This window comes from Trachypithecus francoisi, unplaced genomic scaffold (assembly GCF_009764315.1).
Source record: "Trachypithecus francoisi isolate TF-2019V2 unplaced genomic scaffold, Tfra_2.0 Lachesis_group16, whole genome shotgun sequence".
Taxonomy (NCBI): domain Eukaryota; kingdom Metazoa; phylum Chordata; class Mammalia; order Primates; family Cercopithecidae; genus Trachypithecus; species Trachypithecus francoisi.
The window spans coordinates 95,755,565-95,775,681 of record NW_022681461.1 but is presented as its reverse complement, the minus strand read 5'-3'; the positions used below and the strand labels follow the sequence as shown (position 1 = coordinate 95,775,681).

The window sequence follows — 20,117 nt, the reverse complement described above, 5'->3', positions numbered from 1 at the left end:
GGTGAACGGGATGCTTTTCTCTAAGATCCGAATTCGCGCACTGAACTCTCACCAGGATTCTCGAAGCTTCCTGGCTGGAAACCGCGCAGGGCCGGGCAGCGCCCTCGCCACCAAGGGACACAGCAGCGGCGCCTCCTCCGGGGCCCGGGCCCCATCTCGCAGCTCACGCGGCCAGGACGTCCCAGGTCAGAGCCCGCCCCCACCCCGCACCCGGAGGCCGGCAGCCGAGTCCCTTAGGCCGCGCAGCGCCCGCGAGAGCAAGAATGCAGGGCGGGGCCCGCGCAGGCGCTCGGGAAAGGGGCGGCAGGAGAATGCAATCAGCCGACCCACCATGGCAGCCGCCGGCGCGCGCAGAGGAAGAGAGAGAACACGCCGCAGCTTTTATAGCGCGGACGGCGGCCCGCAGGAGTCAATCCTCCCCGCCCAAGCAGCGCCCCCCAGCGGTCCCCGGCCGTGCCGCTCCCCGCGCCCGCGGGTGGGCGCTGCTCCGTGGCTGGCGGGTGGGCGCGTGGGTTCGCCACGCAGAGCTGCGGAAGCGCCTGCACCGCGACTCCCCACGGGGCCAGCAGCCGGGGCTGGGCCGTCGCCAACCCGCCGGGTGCGGGGCACGCCGCAGACACTCGCGGTTCCCCGTTTTCGCGGAGGATTCCCAGGCCGGGTCAAGAGGACGTTCCACGAGCCCGTGGGTCCCGGTGGTCCCAGCCATCCGCGGCTCCCATGACTGCCGAGCAGCGCACGCCCGGGGCAGCGTGGGACTCCCACGACGCGCCCCATCCGTTCCCCACCAGGGCGCCTACCGGTGTCGGCCATGGGCGCCGGTACACACCAGGCGCCTAATGAGTGCTGAGGCGGGCGAGGGTCCCGGCCGGCGGGGTAACCCCAGCCAGGCCTGCCCAGCGCCCTGTCTGCGCTGTGTCCTGGGACCTCGGTCACCGCTCAGGGCGGGACACCGAGGCCTCGCGACCAAGCGACTCGCCGCGGTCGCCGGGCTGCGAACGGTGGTGCCGGGACTCGGACCAGGACGCGAACTCCAGAGCAGGGTATGACAGGCCAGAGCCGCAGGGGCCGGGAGGAAGGCCGCGCTGCTGTCCTGGGGCTGGGCAGCCTCTGCATTGCTCAGTGCACACCGCTCTGGCCTTAAGCCTGGAGGGGACACCAGGAGATGAGGCTTCTCGCTCAGCCTGCTCTCTGCAGCCACAGGCAAAGGCCAGGAAGGCCAGGGTGCAGGAGCTGGCATAGGAGCTGGCTGCAGCTCGGGTGCTGGCTTAGAGGGGGCAGGAGCTGGTGATAAATTCAACTCAAATTTTCATTGCCTTTGCAAAGCCAGAAAACACCTCAGGGCTCCTAAGAAAAGCCCTAGCCCGGGACCCCAGGACACCTTGCAACTGGGCTGCAACTGTGTGGTCTGATGCTCCTCCCTGTGTGGCCCCACCTGGTGTTGGGGCTGGAGCTGGCCCCAGAGCAGGCTCCAACTCCAGAGATGGTGCAGGCTCTGTCCTAGCACTGACATGGGTGTTGGAGACAAACTGGCTCTGCTCCGGGACTGACGTTCTGGAACTGCCTCTAGCTGTGTTGCTGTTGCTAGTCTTTGCACTGGGAAGAGTGTCAGAGCTGGTCCTAGCTCTGGATATGGTGCTAGAGCTGGTTCTTGATTGGATTTCGCTCTAGAACTGGCAGGAACTCTGGCTCTTGTGCTGAGGCTGGTGCAGGAGCTGGTGCAGGTCTGAGATGGCTGTAGCTCTGGAGGGGCCTCTAATTCTGGTTCTGGTTGTGGAATCAGCCATCGCTTTATGTCTGGTGCCAGCTCTGGCTCTGGTGGTGCTGCAGCTGGCCCTTCCTCTGAACCTGTCACTGGCTTGAGGCCATGCAAATGGTTTTGGAGCTGGTCCTGGCTGGAGGGCGGATGCTGGAGCTGTACTGGAGCCGGCGCAGAGGTGGCTAGAGCTGTCCCTATCTCTGGGTGTGCTGCTGGAGCTGGCTCTGATCCTGGAACTAGCACCAGAGTTGTAGCTGGAGCTGGCTCTACCTTCTGAGCTGGTGCAGGAGTTGGCTGTAGCTCTGTAGCTAGTGAAAGCTCTAGCTGTGGAGAAAAGGCAAGAGACATCTCCAGAGATACTGAGTCCCCTGCACCCTGACCCAGCACTTGCTCTGTGCTGGGGGGCAGATCTACCGAGCACTTACTGAAACCGGTATGCATAGCCACGGAGCAGGCCACGACCTGCTGACCCCCAGGAGAGGACCTGAACCCCAGCAGGAGCTGCCCCGTGACAGTGGGGTACTTAGAAGGTGGAGATGTCGCATCTCCTGTCCCGGGTCACATGACAGAAGTCAGACGGTAGGTAGATGGCACTTCTGTGCAGAGGCTCAGCCTGGGCTGAGTGTGGTGGCTCACGCCTATAAGGCCAACACTTTGGGAGGCCGAGGCGGGCAGATCACCTGAGGTCAGGAGTTCGTGACCAGCCTGGCCAACATGGTGAAACCCCGTCTCTACTAAAAATACAAAAATTAGCCGGGCGTGGTGGCGCATGCCTGTAATCCCAGCTAATCGGGAGGCTGAGATGGGAGAATGGCGTGAACCCGGGAGGTGGAGTTTGCAGTGAGCCGGGATCGAGCCACTGCACTCCAGCCTGGGTGACAGAGCAAGACTCGGTCTCAAAAAAAAAAAAAAAAGAAAAGAAAAAACTCCCTGGAGAAGATGATGGTGGTGATGGCTGCACAACAATGTGAATGTACTTAATACCACTGGAGTGTGCACTTAAAAATGGTTAGGGCAGGCCAGGCGCAGTGGCTCATGTCTGTAATCTCAGCTCTTTGGGTGGCCGAGGTGGGTGGATCACATGAGGTCAGGAGTTTGAGACCATCCTGACCAACATGGAGAAACCCCATCTCTACTAAAATTACAAAATTAGCTGGGCGTGGTGGTGCATGCCTGTAATCCCAGCTACTTGGGAGCTAAGGCAGGAGAATTTCTTGAACCCGGGAGGCAGAAGTTGTGGTGAGCCGAGATCGAGCCATTGCACTCCAGCCTGGGGAACAGAGGGAGACTGTCTCAAAAAAAAAAAAAATTAGGGCCAGGCCAGGTGTGGTGGCTCACACCTGTAATCCCAATCCTTTGAGAGGTCAAGGTGGGCAGATTGCTTGAGGCCAGGAGTTCCAGACCAGCCTGGGCAACGTGGTGAAAATTAGCTGGACAAAATTAGCCAGGCATAGTCTGTAATCCTACCTACTCAGGTGGCTGAGGGGGGAGGATCCCTTGAGCCCAGGAGTTTGAGGCTGCAGTGACCTGTGATTGTGCCACTGCACTCCAGCCTGGGTAACAGAGAGAACCTGTCTTAAAAAAAAAAAAAAAAGGTGAATTTTGTGTTTGTATGTTTTGCTGCAATAAAAAAATTAAGGACATTATTTATTTACTGCCTTAGTTTATTTGTGCTGCTATAACAAAATACCTGGGACTGGGTAAATTATAAAGAACAGAACAGTTCTGGAGGCTGGGAGGTCTGGGAACAAGGCAAGTGTCTGGCGTCTGGTAAGGGCCTTCTTGCCCTGTCCCGTAGCATCAGAGCAGCCTAGCAGGAGGCTGGACGCTGCTTCAGAAGGGCCTTCATCTCATTCACGCAGGAGGAGACCTCATGGCCTAATCGCCTCTTCAAAGGCCCCACTTCTTGATACGTCCACACTGGCAACATCTGAATTTTGGAGAGGACACATTCAAACCACAGCACTTACCACTCAAAACAGAATAGAAGCCCACCAGGCGTGGTGGCTCACACCTGTAACCCCAGCACTTTGGAAGGCCGAGGTAGGTGGATCACCTGAGGTCAGGAATTCAAGACCAGCCTGGCCAATATGGTGAAACCCCATCTTTACAAAAATACAAAAATTAGCCAGGCATGATAGCGGGTGCCTATAATCCCAGGTACGCGGGAGGCTGAGGTGGGAGAATCGCTTGAACCCGGGAGGTGGAGGTTGCAGTGAGCTGAGGTTGTGCCACTGCACTCTGGCCTGGGTGACAGAGTGAGACATCATCTCAAAAAAATTTAAAAAAGAAAAATTTAAACCCAACAAAACAGGCCTGGTGCAGTGACTCACGCCTGTAATTCCAGCACTTTGGGAGGCCGAGGCAGGTGGATCACCTGAGGTCAGGAGTTCAAGACCAGCCTGGCCAACATGGGGAAACCCCGTCTCTACTAAAAATGCAAAATCAGCCGGGCGTGGTGGCACGTGCCTGTAATCCCAGTTATGCGGAAGGCTGAGGCAGGAGAATCACTTGAACCTGGGAGGCAGAGGTTGCAGTGAGCGGAGATTGTGCCACTGCACTCCAGCCTGGGCAACAGAGTGAGACTCTGTCTCAAAAAAAAAAAAAAACTACCAACAAAAATGACAGCAACAGACAGCCTGCAGTCCCAGAGCACCCACACTCTCTGTGACGACTCAGAATTTCTTCCAGACTTCACAGATCACCATTCTGGATAAAACAACAAATCAACTAAATGTGGACACCTTCCCCTCCCTGCTCTTGCTGCCTTGGTGTGAACACAGGTTCACACCAAGGTCATTACCAAGGGTTTGCATCCCTCTCAAGCTCTCCCCCCGACCACACCCCTGAGGGTTGGGACATGCTGGAATTGCTTTGTTGATCGGCACTGATGGGGAGGGCTTTGAAGGAGGCGTGTGATCATCTTCAGGTCAAGGCCTGGACGAAGCTGGCCCTGAGGCTGGAAGACATTCCTGGAGAAAATGTAGGGGCTCTTGGCCTCTACACGAAGTCCAAATAAAGTGGGCGGTGAAGTGGGCAGTGGGTGTGGGAGTGGGAAGTTGGAGGTGTCATGCCCCTGCCCCTGGTCACGTGATGGAGGTGGAAGGGGTGAGTACAAGTCAGAGTACCCAGTGGAGCCCCGCAGGGCTGCTGGCAAGTGCTCCTGGGGCTGTAGAGTGTGTGAAGCCAGGCACCCCAGGATGTTTTGGCCATGAGCAGGGATCAGGCCCCCATGGGGAAGGGAGAGTGCTGGGGAGGTCTGACCCTGGCAGGGGCAGATCGGGGGAAGCTGACTGTGCAGGGCTGAACAGTGTCCCCAAAATGTCATTCCACCTGAACCTGTAACCCCAGACCGTGTGTAGAATAGTGTGTCTGGGTGCAGCGCCTCACACCTGGAACCCCAGCACTTTGGGAAATCAAGCTGGGAGGATAGCTTGAGCCCAGGAGTTCGAGACCAGCCCAGGCAACATAGAAAGACCCTGACTCGGCCGGGCGCAGTGGCTCACGCCTGTAATCCCAGCACTTTGGGAGGCCGAGGCGGGTGGATCACAAGGTCAGGAGATTGAGACCATCCTGGCTAACACGGTGAAACCCTGTCTCTACTAAAAATACAAAAATTTAGCTGGGCGTGGTGGCGGGCGCCTGTAGTCCCAGCTACTCGGGAGGCTGAGGCAGGAGAATGGCGTGAACCCAGGAGGAGGAGTTTGCAGTGAGCCGAGATCGCGCCACTGCACTCCAGCCTGGGTGACAGAGTGAGAGTCTGTCTCAAAAAAAAAGAAAGACCCTGGCTCTACAAAAAATAAAAGCAAGTTGGCTGGGTGTCGTGCTGCACTCATCCCAGCTACTCGGGAGGCTGAGGTAGGAGGATCGCTTGAGCCCAGGAGGTCGAGGCTGGAGTGAGCCATGATTGTGCCATGGCCCGCCAGGCTGAGCGACAGAGTGAGACCCTATCTCAAAAAAACAAATCCAAAGACAAAATAAGGTCCTAGATCCAATGACTGCTGAGAGGAGGAGGGCCGGCCACAGGAGACAAGGCCTCAGGAAGGTGGGGACAGCGATGGGAGAGGTACAGCCCCAGCCCCAGAACACCCAGACCTACCAGCACCACCCGCTGCTGGAAGAGACAGGAAAGAGCCTCCTTCAGCGCCCTCAGAGGAGCGCAACCCTGCAACACCCGGGTCTGGGCTTCCAAGTCCAGGCCTTTAGAACTGAGAATGAGCTTCTGATGTCCCCAGTTTGCAGTACTGGGGCATGTCAGGACCTCCCACAGCCGGTAGCCGTTCACAGTGCAGGCCTGATCAGGGGCTGCAGACACACTCAGCCTGACCCCACGGTCCACCTTGCTTTCGTCACCTGGAGGTCGGCCCTTCCTATCCAGTTCTTTGAAACTGTTAGGGCTTTTGCTTAACAGAAAGAAGAAAGATGACCCAGTCACGTGCAGTGGAAAAGCCGTCAGCCCAGACTGGTGACTCTGGGTCTTCAAACACCTTCCATGGGGCCACACAGGTGCCCAGGCCCGTGCCAGAACCTTTGGGAACTGCAAACTCTGACCAAAATTGTGGGGCTCCGGCAAGAGCCTCAGACCACTCCCTGCCACTTTTTCATCCCCAACCTGGATCTCGAAGGCCCAGCGGAGTGACCATTGTAACTCCAGGACAGAACTGCACAGGGCCCTCGGGAGGTCGGGGGTGTCCAGGAACGCTGGCCAGCCCCATCGGCCTGGCCGCAGCTGTCTCTGCTGCCAGCGAGCAAGGATGTCCATGGGCTGTGGGCTCACCTAGGGGTTCGTCGGTAGCAGACACACCTGTGGGCTCCCCCGGATTTTTTTTTTTTTTTTTTTTTTGAGGCTGAGTCTTGCTCTGTCACCCAGGCTGGAGTGTAGTATCACACGATCATGGCTCACTGTAGCCTCCATCTCCCCGGTTCAAGGGATTCTCCTGCCTCAGGCTCCCAAGTAGCTGGGATTACAGGCACGCACCACCACACCTGGCTAATTTTTGTATTTTTAGTAAAGAGGAGGTTTCACTATGTTGGCCAGGCTGGTCTCGAATTCCTGACCTCAGGTGATCCACCTACCTGTGCCTCCCTCCCAAAGTGCTGGGATTACAGGCGTGAGCCACCACATCCAGCCTCCCCTGGATACTTGTTCTCATTTTCCTCCAGAGAGAACCCTGGCCGTGCTGCTGCCTCTGAAATGGGGGTCAGGGAAATACTGGTGTTCAGGAAGCAGCTGAGGCTATGGTGTCTCTGAGGCTCACTCCAGGGCCATGGAGTGGACCTAACCCACAGGGCTGTGTGTGATGAAAGGGCGTCATAGACCGCACGGGCTCTGCAGAGGGTGGCAGCTGGCACCCACAGAACCTCAAGCAACTCTGACCCACCAGCTGGCATGCCGTGGAGGGAGGTGCACCGGTGCAGGTGGTGTGTGCGTGTCTAACCTTGCCTGCTGTCCCTCTCTCCCTGCCCGTGGGACCCCAAGTGGCCCCTCTCCCCATTCTCCCGGCTCCTTCCCTTCTTCCTTCTTCTCCTCCCCACTGACAGGATTGAGTTGTGGCAATGGCAGCTTCCCTGTGCCCAGGGAAGGGAGGGAGCAGAGCCGGAGGTCCCGGGACAGAGCAATTGCCCTCACCCTGGTGAATGGGCTGTTCAGAGGCCCACACTCGGGGTTCTCGAGGCTGGACCGCAGTTTGGGGCTCCCACTTAGCTCACGTCCTGCCTCTGCAGCTAGCCGGCATGAGGGAGCAGAGATATCAGAGGGGGGCCAGGGGGCCTGGGCTCACCTCTCCATGACTGTGCCTTGGCCTGGGATTCTGGAAGAGATGGTCACATCTCTGCCACTCTTTAATGTTTATTGAGACCGTGTCTGCTCTGTAACCCAGGCTGGAGTACAGTGGTGTGATCTTGGCTCACTGCAACCTCTGCCTCCTGGGTTCAGGCAATTTTCCTGCCTCAGCCTCCTGAATAGGTGGGATTAGAGGCGTGTGCCACCACGCCTGGCTAATTTTTTAGTATTTTTAATAGAGAAAGGGTTTCACCATGTTGGCCAGGATGGTCTTGATCTCTTGACCTCGTGATCCACCTGCTTCAGCCTCCCAAAGTGCTGGGATTACAAGTGTAAGCCACTGTCCTGGCCTATGTATATATTTTTTGAGACAAGGCCTCACTCTGTTGCCCAGGCTGGAGTGCAGTGGGGTGATCCTCCCAGGCTCAAGCAATCTTCCCACCTCAGCCTCCCGAGTAGCTGGGACTACAGGCGCCCACCACCACGCTCAGCTAATTTTTGTATTTTTTGTAGAGATGAGGTCTCACCATGTTGCTTGGGCTCCTAACTACTTTTCTGCACACAGGAGAGCTTTATTTCTCATAAGGGATTGCAGCCAGCAAGGCAGCCCTTCTGACAGGCTGGGAAGCATAGCCTCGGGCCAGAAGCCTGGAACAGACACTTGGAGGGAGGGGCAGAGGGAAGACGAATTTGTGCTGAAGGAGATGGCCAAATACAGATGTTCAACAAGCTTCAGGTGGAGTCATGAATATTCATGAAGGGAGAAGCGTGTACACGTGCAGCTGAGTGAATTCTCCATGGACTGCACAGAACCACTCTCTGAGGGGTCTGACCTCTCACCCCGTCATGGCTGAGGACTCGGGTTCAGGGGTTCAGGGTTTCTTTGGAATCCCCTTGGCCAGAAGAAGGTCCATTCATTCAGCTCGGGGGTTCGTCTCAGACAACCTCCCGTCATCACATGGAATGAGACCACCACTTCCCCTGTTGTCTTCCCAGCTTCTCCCCCACCTCCCCTTTTCCCTAGTTTATAAGACAGGAGAAAAGGGAGAAAGCAAAAAGTTGGAAAGAAACAGAAGGAAGATAAATAGCCGGATGACTTTGGCGCCACCACCTGGCCCCGGTGGTTAAAATAATGATAGGCCGGGCGCGGTGGCTCAAGCCTGTAATCCCAGCACTTTGGAAGGCCAAAATGGGCGGATCGTGAGGTCAGGAGATCGAGACCATCCTGGCTAACACGGTGAAACCCCGTCTCTACTAAAAATACAAAAAACTAGCCGGGCGAGGTGGCGGGTGCCTGTAGTCCCAGCTACTCGGGAGGCTGAGACAGGAGAATGGCGTAAACCCAGGAGGCAGAGCTTGCAGTGAGCTGAGATCCGGCCACTGCACTCCAGCCTGGGCGACAGAGCGAGACTCCGTCTCAAAAAAAAATAAAAATAAAAAAAATAATAATATTAACCCCTGACCAAAACTACTGGTGTTATCTGTAAATTCCAGACATTGTAGGAGAAAGCACTGTAAACCTTCTTGTTCTGTTATCTGATGTATGTATCCCCCAGTCACATTCCTCACGCTTACTTGATCTATATTATGACCTTTTCACGTGGACCCCTTAGAGTTGTAAGCCCTTAAAAGGGCTAGGAATTTCTTCCTCCGGGAGCTCGGCTCTTAAGACGCGAGTCTGGGCCGGGCGCGGTGGCTCAAGCCTGTAATCCCAGCACTTTGGGAGGCCGAGACGGGCGGATCCCGAGGTCAGGAGATCGAGACCATCCTGGCTAACACGGTGAAACCCCGTCTCTACTAAAAAAAAATACAAAAAACCAGCCGGGCGAGGTAGCGGGCGCCTGTAGTCCCAGCTACTCGGGAGGCTGAGGCAGGAGAATGGCGTAAACCCGGGAGGCAGAGCTTGCAGTGAGCTGAGATCCGGCCACTGCACTCCAGTCCGGGGGACAGACCGAGACTCCGCCTCAAAAAAAAAAAAAAAAAAAAAAAAAGACGCGAGTCTGCCGATGCTCCCGGCCGAATAAAAAACCTCTTCCTTCTTTAATCCGGTGTCTGAGGAGTTTTGTCTGCGGCTCGTCCTGCTACAATCACCCCTTGAATGAGACCCAAGTCCTTCACTGCGGCCTTTAAGGTACCATGGTCCGGCGGGCCCCTCCTGCTCCTCTGCGTGGCTCTCCCCACTGCCGTGCTCATACTGGCAGGCCCAATCTCCTTGAGAAGCCATTTTCTCTACTCTGATGTCTTTTCAGAAGTCACATCCTGTTCTGGGGATGCACCCCTGCTCCTCCAGCCCCACCCGAACTGACTTAATACCCACCACCCTTCCCTGGTCAACCCAAATGCCACATCCCCCAGGAAGCTCTCCCTGATGCTGCCCTGGATGGAATGAGTCAGACCTGCTGTTGTTGGGCCCTGGCTGCCCCTAGATAGACTTCTAGGGTCTATACTCGAGTATCCGGATGATCTAGGGTCTATACTCGAGTATCCGGGTGATCTAGGGTCTATACTCGAGTATCCGGATGATCTAGGGTCTATACTCGAGTATCCGGGTGATCTAGGGTCTATACTCGAGTATCCGGGTGATCTAGGGTCTATACTCGAGTATCCGGGTGATCTAGGGTCTATACTCGAGTATCCGGGTGGTCACGCGGCTGAGGTTGGCTTCTCCTGATTAGGCATTAACTCTGGGACTGCATTCGCCAATTCCGCTCCCTAACGCAGCCACAGGGGCAGCACGCTGCCTGGCACGTCCTGGGGGCTCCTCCATGTTGGGCGGATATGCAAACGGCTTCCTGAGAAAGTGCAGGATGCCAAGGAACACAGAGGGTGGCGGCGGCATGGAGGGCAGAGGGAAGGCACAAGGCGAGAACTGTATTGGGCCAGCCTGTGGTCTATTTCACGGAAGACAGGGAAGAGCAGCAGCCTGCAGTGTGCTCCAGAGGACACTGCGGAAGGGGCCTGGCTGACATCTCGCCACCCGGTCAGCCTGTACCCTTCTTCCTCATTCTTTCTGTGATCATAAAGGATCCCTTGAAACACTTGAGTTTCACACTGTCAATGACCTAGAGCCACCAAACACCTCTCAACAAGCCGTGGTCTCCACCTGACATCTGGAACAATGCTCCCTGGGTCTGGGAGGACCACACTTCAAAAGGAAAGAGCAGACGACGCTGGCTTTCATGGCAGGATGGTGTGTGCACAGGAAGCTATGGGAGAGGAAAACGACCATGAGTGGGCTGGCTGCTCGGAGGAGAAACACAAGCCGTGAACACGTCTGCCCCGGCCACCCCCTGGTTCCATGCGTGCTCGTCTTGGGCACCACGAGAACACAGCCATGCAGCCCCCGATCCTGTAGCCACAGCTGTGGCACTGCCTGGTCAGATGCAGCATCTGCTCTGGGCACCTGTCGCTGTCGGTGCAAGGCCTGCCAGGCCAAACCCCGATTCTCAGGGGTGGCAGGAGGCGGGGCAGGAGGCACATTTGGGCGGATCTTTAAAATGGCACCTTTTGGCCAGGCGCGGTGGCTCAAGTCTGTAATCCCAGCACTTTGGGAGGCCAAGACAGGCGGATCACGAGGTCAAGAGATTGAGACCATCCTGGCTAACACGGTGAAACCCCGTCTCTACTAAAAAAATACAAAAAACTAGCCAGGCGTGGTGGCAGGTGCCTGTAGTCCCAGCTACTCGGGAGGCTGACGCAGGAGAATGGCATGAACTCGGGAGGCGGAGCTTGCAGTGAACTGAGATCCGGCCACTGCACTCCAGCCTGGGCGACAGAGCGAGACTCCATCTCAAAAAAACAAAAAAAAATTGGCACCTTTCAAATGGGTTCTTTCGTTTCTCCTTCCCTCAATGAATCAGCTCCCTGTTGGGTGGGACGGGCAAGTGGGGCCAGGAGGGCAAAAGGCTGAGGGCACAGTTTACCGTCTTTCGGGAGGATGACGGCGGCCTTGGAGAGCCCCAGAATTTCACACGCGTCCATGAATTCCTTCAGAGTCTGGAAGCTCGAAACGTTCTGTCTATCTGAAGTTGAGATCAGGATCACATCAGAGGCTCCAGCTCTGGCCATTTTAGCATCTGCACCCTGGCCCCCATCCCCACCCTGGGAGCTGCTGAAATGTCCTCAGAGCTTAGGTGTGAAGCAGGGATCGGCCCCGGGAGGACAGCGGCCGCTGGGTCCCTCCCCACTTACGAGGCAGCCAGGCTCGGGAAGCCGGGGTCACCACGCTGTCGCCTGGGGAGCCGTCTCTGCTTGCAGAATCCCCACCGGCCATCCCCTCAGCTGTGCCCCGGCTTGCTGCACCCTGAGCGTGCCCCGCCTCGACTGAGACCCCAGGACCCCACCTCCCCTCAACCCCTTCCAACCGGGAGGGCCACTCTTTTCCCTGTACCCCAAGTGGTTGGTGCCTAGAATTGGGTTTGTGGCCCTCAACCCACACTGGGTCACTTCCACACCCCTCCATCCCGGGCAGACTCCTACCTGGGACCCCTCTGGCACCTCCTCATCCCCATTGCATCCCTCACCCAGAACGTTGCACCTGCACCTGCCACCATCCTGGTAGCCTCCACGCCACCTGGATGGCCCACCCTGCTCTGCAGCCTCTTCCTGACGTCCCCCTTGCTGCAGCGACCGCCAGGACCTGCCTGCTGTGGTCTCGGCTTCCACTGCCCCTGCCCTGACCACCGCCCCAACCCCCACTCTCTCTGCCCACCTCACCCCCGGGTTCTGCCCGGCCCCGTGTGCCCAGCACCCCTCTTTGCCTCTCTCTGCACCCCCTCCACCATCCTTTGCCATCCACTGTGCCCGCTCACGGAAGAGCAGCAGGTTCTTGTAGTTTTGGGCTGTGCGCCCCAGGCGGAGGTAGACCAGACCGTAGCTGTAGTCAGTGGACAGCACGTGGAAGGCCTTCACCCCTTTCACTGAAAGAGACGGCCAGAGATGCCCGCTGGTTCCCAGATGGTGTGGCTGTGCCCACCCAGAGCCCTGACCCCGGTGTCTGAGGCCTCGGAGCCCCCAGCCGGGTGCAGGTGTCCAGAAAGGACTGAGTGCCCTCCTGGGACCTTCCCTCCCGGGCCAGGCCTGCTCAAGGCACAGAGGGGACAGAGGCGTCTCACGCAGCTCCTCGGGGGCTCAGAGCCCGAGCACACCGCCCTCCCGTCCTTCCCTCAGGCCCACCGCGTACGCACAGGTGTTCCTGAACACCGGCTTCTTCCCGTCTTTCCTCAGGATCACCTCCTGGGACTGGCACCCCTTCAACCTGGGGCAAGGCAGGGGCTCAGGCTGCAGACCAGGGAACCCCTCCTCCCCCCTGCCAGCCACCGAGTCCCACCAATACAACTCGGTCCCGCCCCTGCTGCCGTGACCTGGAAAGGTTGGGGCACCAGGTCCCCAGTTTTTTGCTTCACTATCCAACTCGTGTCAATTTGAGGCTCTGTGGTATGAGGATTTTCCAATTCAGACCGGGGCCTGTCCCACGGCACGGGAGAAACTCCCAACACCCACTCGCGTGGGGCCCAGGGGCTGCAAGCGGCTTCCTCTGAGTTTAGGGGGAGGAAGTTGGGGGACGGTCCTCGTGGAACTTCCAGACAGACAGGTTCCTCCCACATTCCTTTCCAGCCCCCAGGCAGCTTCCTCCTCCTGGAAGGGGAGACTCTTGCCTGGGGGGCGCTGCCCACTCACCGGCTGAAGGCAAGGAGCACGCGGAGCTGGCCTACTTTGTTCACTTTTATCACGGACGCCCCCAGCTTCCTCTTGTCCCTGGCCGGCAAGAATCCCTGGGCGTCTGTGGCCGTGGCCAGAATGTACCAGAACACTGAAAACTGCGCAGCAGGTGTGTGGGCGGGGACAGGAGCTGCCACCCAGGGGCTGTCCCCACCTCCGAGGTTCCCAGCTAGAGAACCCAGGAGACAAGCGACCCTTCTGTGAACCGGAGCTCCAGCCCCACCCGGGTGCTGCCTCGGTCCCGGCCACTCAAGCCCTGGCCACTGGAGCAGGGCCGCAGAGAACCAGGTGCCCGGAAGGTCAGGGACCCCAGGCAGCACAGGGCTGGGCTGTGGCACCCGCAAGTAGGCCTCCCTACCTCAGAGGCCCCGGCTCCTTTCCACGTGGCCTCCTAGGGGCTGGGTACTGCTCAGCCACTTCCCTTCCCGCCAGCCCTCGGCTCCCAACTCTGCCTGCTGCCAACCCTAGTGCCCTGAGCATCGCCATGCCAATGAGTGCTGCTCCCGCGGCTCACTCTGCAGGTTCCTGGGCCCTCCCGCTACAGAACATGCCCCACTTGCTCCACACTCACTCTGCCCTCTGGGAGTCTTCCAACCTCCTCGGCCACAGCTCTCTGGGCCCCTCCACCCTGACCCTCCCTGACACCCCCAACTCCCCTGAACCCCTCGAGGCTCCCTGCTTCTGCCCTGCAGCTTGCGGGGCCCATGTGCTGGAGGCTGCAGTGGGAGAAGCCAGGTGGGCATCACCTGTGCCTGGAACTCCTGGTAGCCCTGCTCCTGGGCGGCTGCCGGGAGACTGTGCAGGAGCCGGCTCCAGCTCCAGGGCCGGTGCCCGGCTCAGGGACCAGTGGCACATGGCTCACCTTGCTCCAGTTGAGGGTGTGGGACTCCCTGGGGTACCAGTCCTGCACCTGGGACCCTGCAGCCAGCACCAGCACCAGCACCAGCAGCCCCTGCCTCATCCTCATCCTCCTCCCTCAGCCACCAAGGCCAGTGTTTAAACCTCCCTGGAGCCACCAGTCTGGGTCAGGAGGGGAGGGAGGCAGCAGGTGTTGCCTTGGGCTCTGCTACCCTCTCCCCGCCCAGGGACCACCCCCAGACATTCAGACGCAGCCAGCACAGCCCCGCCCCGTGGTCACCGCTGGTCTGGGCTGCCCCGACAGACAGAGGCCGCTCTGAGGCCCCAGGACCCTCCTGCCCTCAGTGCCCGGCCTGCAGTCACTGTGTGTGCGCCTGAGACTCATTAAGCCCTGGCCCTCATCCCAGGCCTCCCAGGTGACAGGCAAAGGGCTGGTCGTAGCCCTTCTGGGGCATATGTGGACGTGGGGAGCACCGTGTGGCAGCCACACACACTGCCCCCACCACCTTCCTCAGGGCCTGGCACCACAGTACCTGAGCAGGCACCAAAGGGTGGGCCAGGGCTGTGTGCCTGTGTCCATGAGTGTGTGTGCATGTGTGGGTACGTGCTCACATGTGCACGCGTGTGCATGCCCAGCCTTGCAGGTCAAGGCATCTGTGTGCGCCTCACCTCACCCCAGCATGAGCCTCGCACAGTCCCCAGCCCTGCATCCAGCCCTGAGGCCTCCACGGCCTGTGCTTCTCCCAGGACGGCAGGCAGCCCCCCATGCCCATCAGAACACAGGAGGACCTGCAGGCTCAGGCATCTGGGGTCCCCGTTCCTGCCCAGGCAAGAGCCACAACCCCAGCCCAGAGAAGCCTGAGCCTGGGGGGTCAGGGGCCCCTCTGAGCCCCATCAGCCTCCGCGCTCTTGTCCTAGGCAATCTGTGGAGCCTGTGGCACCCCAGCTGTGGTCCTGGTGGACGTCATTGCTGCCTTCTTCCCAGGCTGTGTCCCCCGACCTCCAAGCCGGGGCCTGAATTTGGGTGTCCGAAGACCCAGAGGGGCTCTGGCAAGGGACTGGGTTGGGCACGTGTCTTCTCTGCAGCTGGCTCTATGGTTCTGTGGCTCGGCCCTTGGTGACGACCCCTGCCATCCTCCCTGCAATTCCCCGGCTGGCCCCCAGTCAAGAGCATCCCTGGTTTGCTGTGGAATTGCTTTATTCTGAGCTGGAGCTGAGCCCTGGGAGCCGCTGAGCGAAATGGGCAGACCCTGGCTGGCCGGGTCACAGGACCCTGCGGGCACTGTCCCTGCAGGGGACGCAGCACTCACTGAAAACCAAGACAAGTGTGAGGGGCCCAGCCCACCATGGAGGCGCCCTCCACACCCTCAGTCACCTCAGAGGCAGTGGAGCCACGAACCCGTGGGCTTGGGCAGAGGGTCCTCCCGCCCACTGTGCGTACGGTGGCCTCCCCCACCCCTACCCCCAGGGGAGCCCAGGGTGAGGCTTAGGATGGCGGCTTACCGGGAGGATCTTGTGAGCACAGGTGACTAGAAGGGGAGGCAAGACTGGCTGTGGAAAAGGACTGAGCCCCCCAGGGCTCCACCCACAGGACTCGTCTGCTGTGGGGACCAGCCCCCAGGCCTGACTGTGGGCAGGGGCAGGTGAAGACCCCCTTAGCCTGCCTGACTCCCTGAGGGTGACTGAGTCCGGCAGAAGCCAGAAGCAGCCCCAGGGTCTGTGCCACCCCGTCATGCCCTGTGGGCACCAGAACTTGCCCCAAGCCTCCCCTGTGGCTGCTCCGGTGGACACTCACGATCCTTCTGCAGCTGGGCCTGCTGCTGTGACAGGAAGCCCAGGCCCCTGCTCCACTTGGTGAAGAGTCCCACGGCCTCCTGGCTGGCTACCTCCGTCCGACCTGGGGGCACCAGGGCAGTGCAGGGGGATGCAACCTCTGAGAGCTGGGGCGGGGCCAGGGAGGAGCTGGGGCGGGGCCAGGGAGGAGCCGGGGAGGGGCTGGGAAGGGTCAGGGAGGAGACCGCCTGCCCTGGGATGCTGGCCCCGGCCCTTCCAAGGCCACCTCCAGTGCAGCGAGCCTCAAGGTGGGGGAACTTGGCCTGCATGAGGCCCCGAGTGGCCCACCCACCACACAGCTCCCCGCGTGGCCCCCACACGGCACTCACTGTACAGCTCCACAGTGTTGAAGGGCTCGTCCCCAAACTCCAGCTGAGTGAAGATGATGGCATAGTCTCTGAAGTTGGTGGCCAGCACCCGGAGCTCCAGCACACCTATTGCTAGAAAACAAAACCCCCCGCCGTGGAGGAGGGCAGCTGCTGTATCTGTCCAGGGGCTGCTGAGCTGGTGCTGGCCACAGGGACGGAGGGTCCAATTCAAGTGAGAGCCCCCAACCACAGGAGACCCCTCAAAGCACACCCAGAGCCCCCAAGCTTTGTCCCCCAACCCCGACCCCACCTGGTGCCAGCATCAAGGGGCTTTCAGAGACTGATGGACAGACAGATAGACAGACAAGCACTGCCCCAGCCTGTCCCAGGTGTGAACGAGGAGTGGCTGGGTCACACCGGCCCGGCCCTGTCCCTATGGACAGCCACTGGACAGGCCCCTTGCCCTCTGCACCTATGGGGACCTTGGCTGGACTCCACTGGCATCTGAGCCTGCTGGGAGCAAGGTTCCAGTCCTCTGTCCAGGGGCCTCTCTTCACCCCGGGATGGGCACCAATCCTAAGACCAGAACCTGTAGCCTCCCGGCATTCGGGAGTGGAGTCAGCCCTCCGTCCCTGGCCGCAGGGGGCCTGGGGATGCTGCAGGGAAGAACGGCCTGGGTGAGGCCGTGGTGGTCAGACTCACAGGGATTCTCAAACACCCATCCGGAGTTTCGTTTCAACAGCTCCATGACACTCTGGCTGCACCCCTCCAGCCTGGAAAAGAAGGGGCCCATCACCCACTCAGGGTCAAGACCCCGGGGCCCGGTGAGAGGAGACGGAGCTCAGGAGTCAAGTCCAGGCCAGGCCAGCTGGCAGTGAGGCCAGAGCTTCCATCTTCTGCCAGATGCCCCGATGCCTGGAAACCTGCTCTCGGAGAGTGGACGGCGTGGGAGTCCTAAGAGGGGCGGACACTCCCATTCACCTCCTGAGAGATCCTCAGTGCCAGATCTCCACCAGGAACGCTGAATGCTGCTGAGGACGCAACAGGAGACTCAACAGACGGGAGGTTCGCCTGCAACTCAGGGGAAGAGGCCGGCGCTCCCTAAGTGGTCAGTCCCGAGTAAGCAAAACCCAGCAAGGGTGCAGTGGCATTTGCCAACGAAAGAAGCTGAGGCTGAAGTCCACGCGGGAGAAACAGCAAGAAGAACTAGGAAAGCCACGTGTGAGCTGCCACCTCAGCCTGTAGCCCCTTGGTCCCAGCTCACCCTGAGGCCAGGCCTGGCCTGGGGGGTGCAGCAGGGCCCCTGCCCATAGCCTCCAGGCACAGGTGCAGGGGGAGGGCACGCTGGGTAGGAGGGCAGGTTCTCCTCTCTGGGCCCTGTGTCTGGCTCAGTGGTTCAGGCCTGGGCTCTGCCACCAGCTTGCCGGGGGGTAGACGCCCACCACGCCACCCAGGAGGCCACTCTTCTGCAAAGGGAGGCAGGCACTGACTCCTGCCCCAGCATGGCTACCCCTACAGCCTGGCTGCCCTGTAGGTATCCCCTGCACAGCACGACCTCAGGGGCCGGCCCCTCCTTTAAGGCCACACAGCTTCTGGGTCCCCCAGGGCCAGCCCAGACCAGCATGGGCAGTGGGGGATGAGTTGGGCCAGCCCTTGGGGGGATCCCAAAGGCAGGAGCCCCAGGGCAGGAGGGGTGGATGCTGGAGGGTTGGAGGCTGGAGGGCTGGAGGGTTGGAGGCTGGAAGGTTGAATTGGAGGCTGGACACCCATCCCTGCACACTGCCACCAGCCATGCATGCGGTCGGGTGCATAGGCCTGAGGCCACAAGGCCAGTCTGGCCAACAGCCTGCACGACCATATTGTGTGGGGATTTATATTATAAAAGAACCAGTGGTTCTTAGGCCCGAATGCGTTACCCTCCTTTAAACAGAATTCCCGGAAAAGCCTGCCGAGAGGACCGGCTTCTCCAGCTCTGACCCCAGCCTGCAGCCAGATGGCCCAGGACAGGGATGCATCAAGGAGCGTGGTCAGAGCCGTGCCTGGCCGCGGTATTGAAGATGGGAGTCCCACCTGGAGGCCCCAGGGACACAGATGTGAGTAGCTGGGCAGAGGGCTGGTGGCTCTGCGCAGAGCCCAGCGGGAAAAGTGAGAGGAGTGCAGGGGGGCCGTGGGAACCCCAGGCCGTGGTGCCCGGGAGCAGACATGCAAAGGACATGATGTGCCTGAGCCACAGGCCTGCCTGCGGGAAGGCCTGGCAGGACCCCCCCACTCACCCGTGCTGAGAGGACAGCAGTCGCAGGTTGTTTTCTGGAGTGAGGGTCACCACCACCCCCGCGACGTTCTTCATGTCTTTCTCCACTGCAAAGCTCTTTTCCCGGGAGGCCACCGCAAGCACGTACCAGGGCCCAAGAAGGTGCATTGAGGCCGCTCCTGTGAGGGCCGCCAGCCCTCCAGCCTACAGCCTCCAACCATCCAGCCTCCAGCCTTCCAGCCCTGCAGCCTCCAGCCTCCACCCTCCAACCGTCCAGCCCTCCAGCCTCCAGCCTCCAACCCTGCCACCCTCCAGCTTCCAGCCTTCCAGCCTTGCAGCCTCTAGCCTCCAGCCCTCCAGCCTTACACCCCTCTAGCCTCCAGCCTCTACCCTCCAGCCTCCAGCTCTCCAGCCCTCCAGCCTCCAGCCCTTCAGTATCCAGCCTCCAGCTCTACAGCCCCCCAGCCTTCCACCTCTCTAGCCTCTAGCCTCAGCCTCCAGCCTCCAACCCTCCAGGCTTCCACCCCTCTAGCCTCCAACCTCTAGCCCTCCAGACTCCAGTTCTCCAGCCCTCCAGCCTCCAGCGCTGTAGTCTCCAGCCTCCAGTTCTATAGCCCTCCAGTCTTCCATCCCTCTAGCCTCCAGCCTCAACCTCCAGCCTCCAACCCTCCAGCCTCCAGCCTTCCAGCCCTGCAGCCTCCAGTCTCCACCCTCCAATTCTCCAGCCCTCTAGCCTCCAACTCTCCAGCCTCCAGCCTTCCAGCCCTGCAGCCTCCAGCCTCCACCCTCCAACCATCCAGCCCTCCAGCCTCCAGCCTCCAACCTTCCCGCCCTCCAGCTTCCAGCCTTCCAGCCTTGCAGCCTCTAGCCTCCAGCCCTCCAGCCTTCCACCCCTCTAGCCTCCAGCCTCTAGCCCTCCAGCCTCCAGCTCTCCAGCCCGGCAACCTCCAGTCTCCAGCCTCCAATCCTCCAGCCCTCCAGCCTCCAACCCTCCAGCATCCACCCCTCCTGCTCTGAGACTCCTGCCTTTGGGACCCCCCAAGGGCTGGCCCAACTCATTTCCCACTGCCCATGCTGGTCTGGGCTGGCCCTGGGGGACCCAGAAGCTGTGTGACCTTAAAGGAGGGGCCGGCCCCTGAGGACCAGCTTTCTCCACCCCCAGGAGGACTGTACCTGCTTAGGGTCCAGTCTTCCCAACCACACGGCCTGGGCCATGGGCACCGAGACCAAAGCCAGAAGAGCAGCCAGCAGTAGGCCACCCATCCTCCCAGGACCACACCACGCCTCAGGCCCAAGATGTGCAGTCCCTCCAGGCCCTGGAGACCCATTTATATGGCTCTGAATTTCTCTGTGTGGGCAGCACTAACTGCCAGGAACCCTCCTGGCCTCCTGCAAAATTACCCAGGGGGCACTGAGCAGTGGCAGCCTCTGAGCCCAGATCAGACAGCTGCACAGCCGGGAGAGGGTCTGGAGTGTGTGCATCAACCACACTGTACTGATCTCTGTTTCCTTCCACCAGAAGGTTCCAGAATGGGCATCCTAAAGCCAGCTGCATCACCTCCCCGCTTCCTGGGGACCCACGCTCTCCCTCACCCAGTTTGGAAAGCA

The 20,117-nt window shown here is 59.9% G+C and overlaps 2 protein-coding genes across 4 annotated transcripts; both read right to left on the bottom strand.

Moving 5' to 3' along the window:
- Positions 1 to 3,584: 3,584 nt before the first annotated feature.
- Positions 3,585 to 14,272, bottom strand: LCN10 (lipocalin 10). 3 transcript variants are annotated; one of them, XR_004443714.1, is made up of 7 exons: positions 14,122 to 14,272; positions 13,218 to 13,357; positions 12,725 to 12,795; positions 12,350 to 12,457; positions 11,462 to 11,560; positions 10,642 to 10,744; positions 3,585 to 3,686 (listed from the first exon to the last, which is right to left on the bottom strand). XR_004443714.1 is itself a non-coding variant. In XM_033238513.1 (6 exons), the coding sequence occupies exons 1-6, from the start codon at positions 14,224 to 14,226 to the stop codon at positions 10,716 to 10,718; spliced, it is 552 nt and encodes a 183-aa protein (XP_033094404.1). In that variant the 5' UTR covers positions 14,227 to 14,272; the 3' UTR covers positions 10,079 to 10,715. The 3 variants fall into 3 exon arrangements, 2 of the variants coding, with proteins under 2 accessions (XP_033094405.1, XP_033094404.1); XM_033238513.1 differs by lacking the exon at positions 3,585 to 3,686 and having other exon boundaries at positions 10,079 to 10,744; XM_033238514.1 differs by lacking the exons at positions 3,585 to 3,686; positions 12,350 to 12,457 and having other exon boundaries at positions 10,078 to 10,744.
- Positions 14,273 to 14,515: 243 nt separating this feature from the next.
- Positions 14,516 to 19,772, bottom strand: LCN6 (lipocalin 6). The gene is made up of 7 exons (XM_033238727.1): positions 19,683 to 19,772; positions 18,532 to 18,671; positions 16,961 to 17,031; positions 16,280 to 16,390; positions 15,913 to 16,014; positions 15,621 to 15,646; positions 14,516 to 14,650 (listed from the first exon to the last, which is right to left on the bottom strand). Exons 1-7 carry the CDS (start codon positions 19,770 to 19,772, stop codon positions 14,516 to 14,518), a joined length of 675 nt encoding a protein of 224 aa, XP_033094618.1.
- Between the last annotated feature and the right edge of the window lie 345 nt (positions 19,773 to 20,117).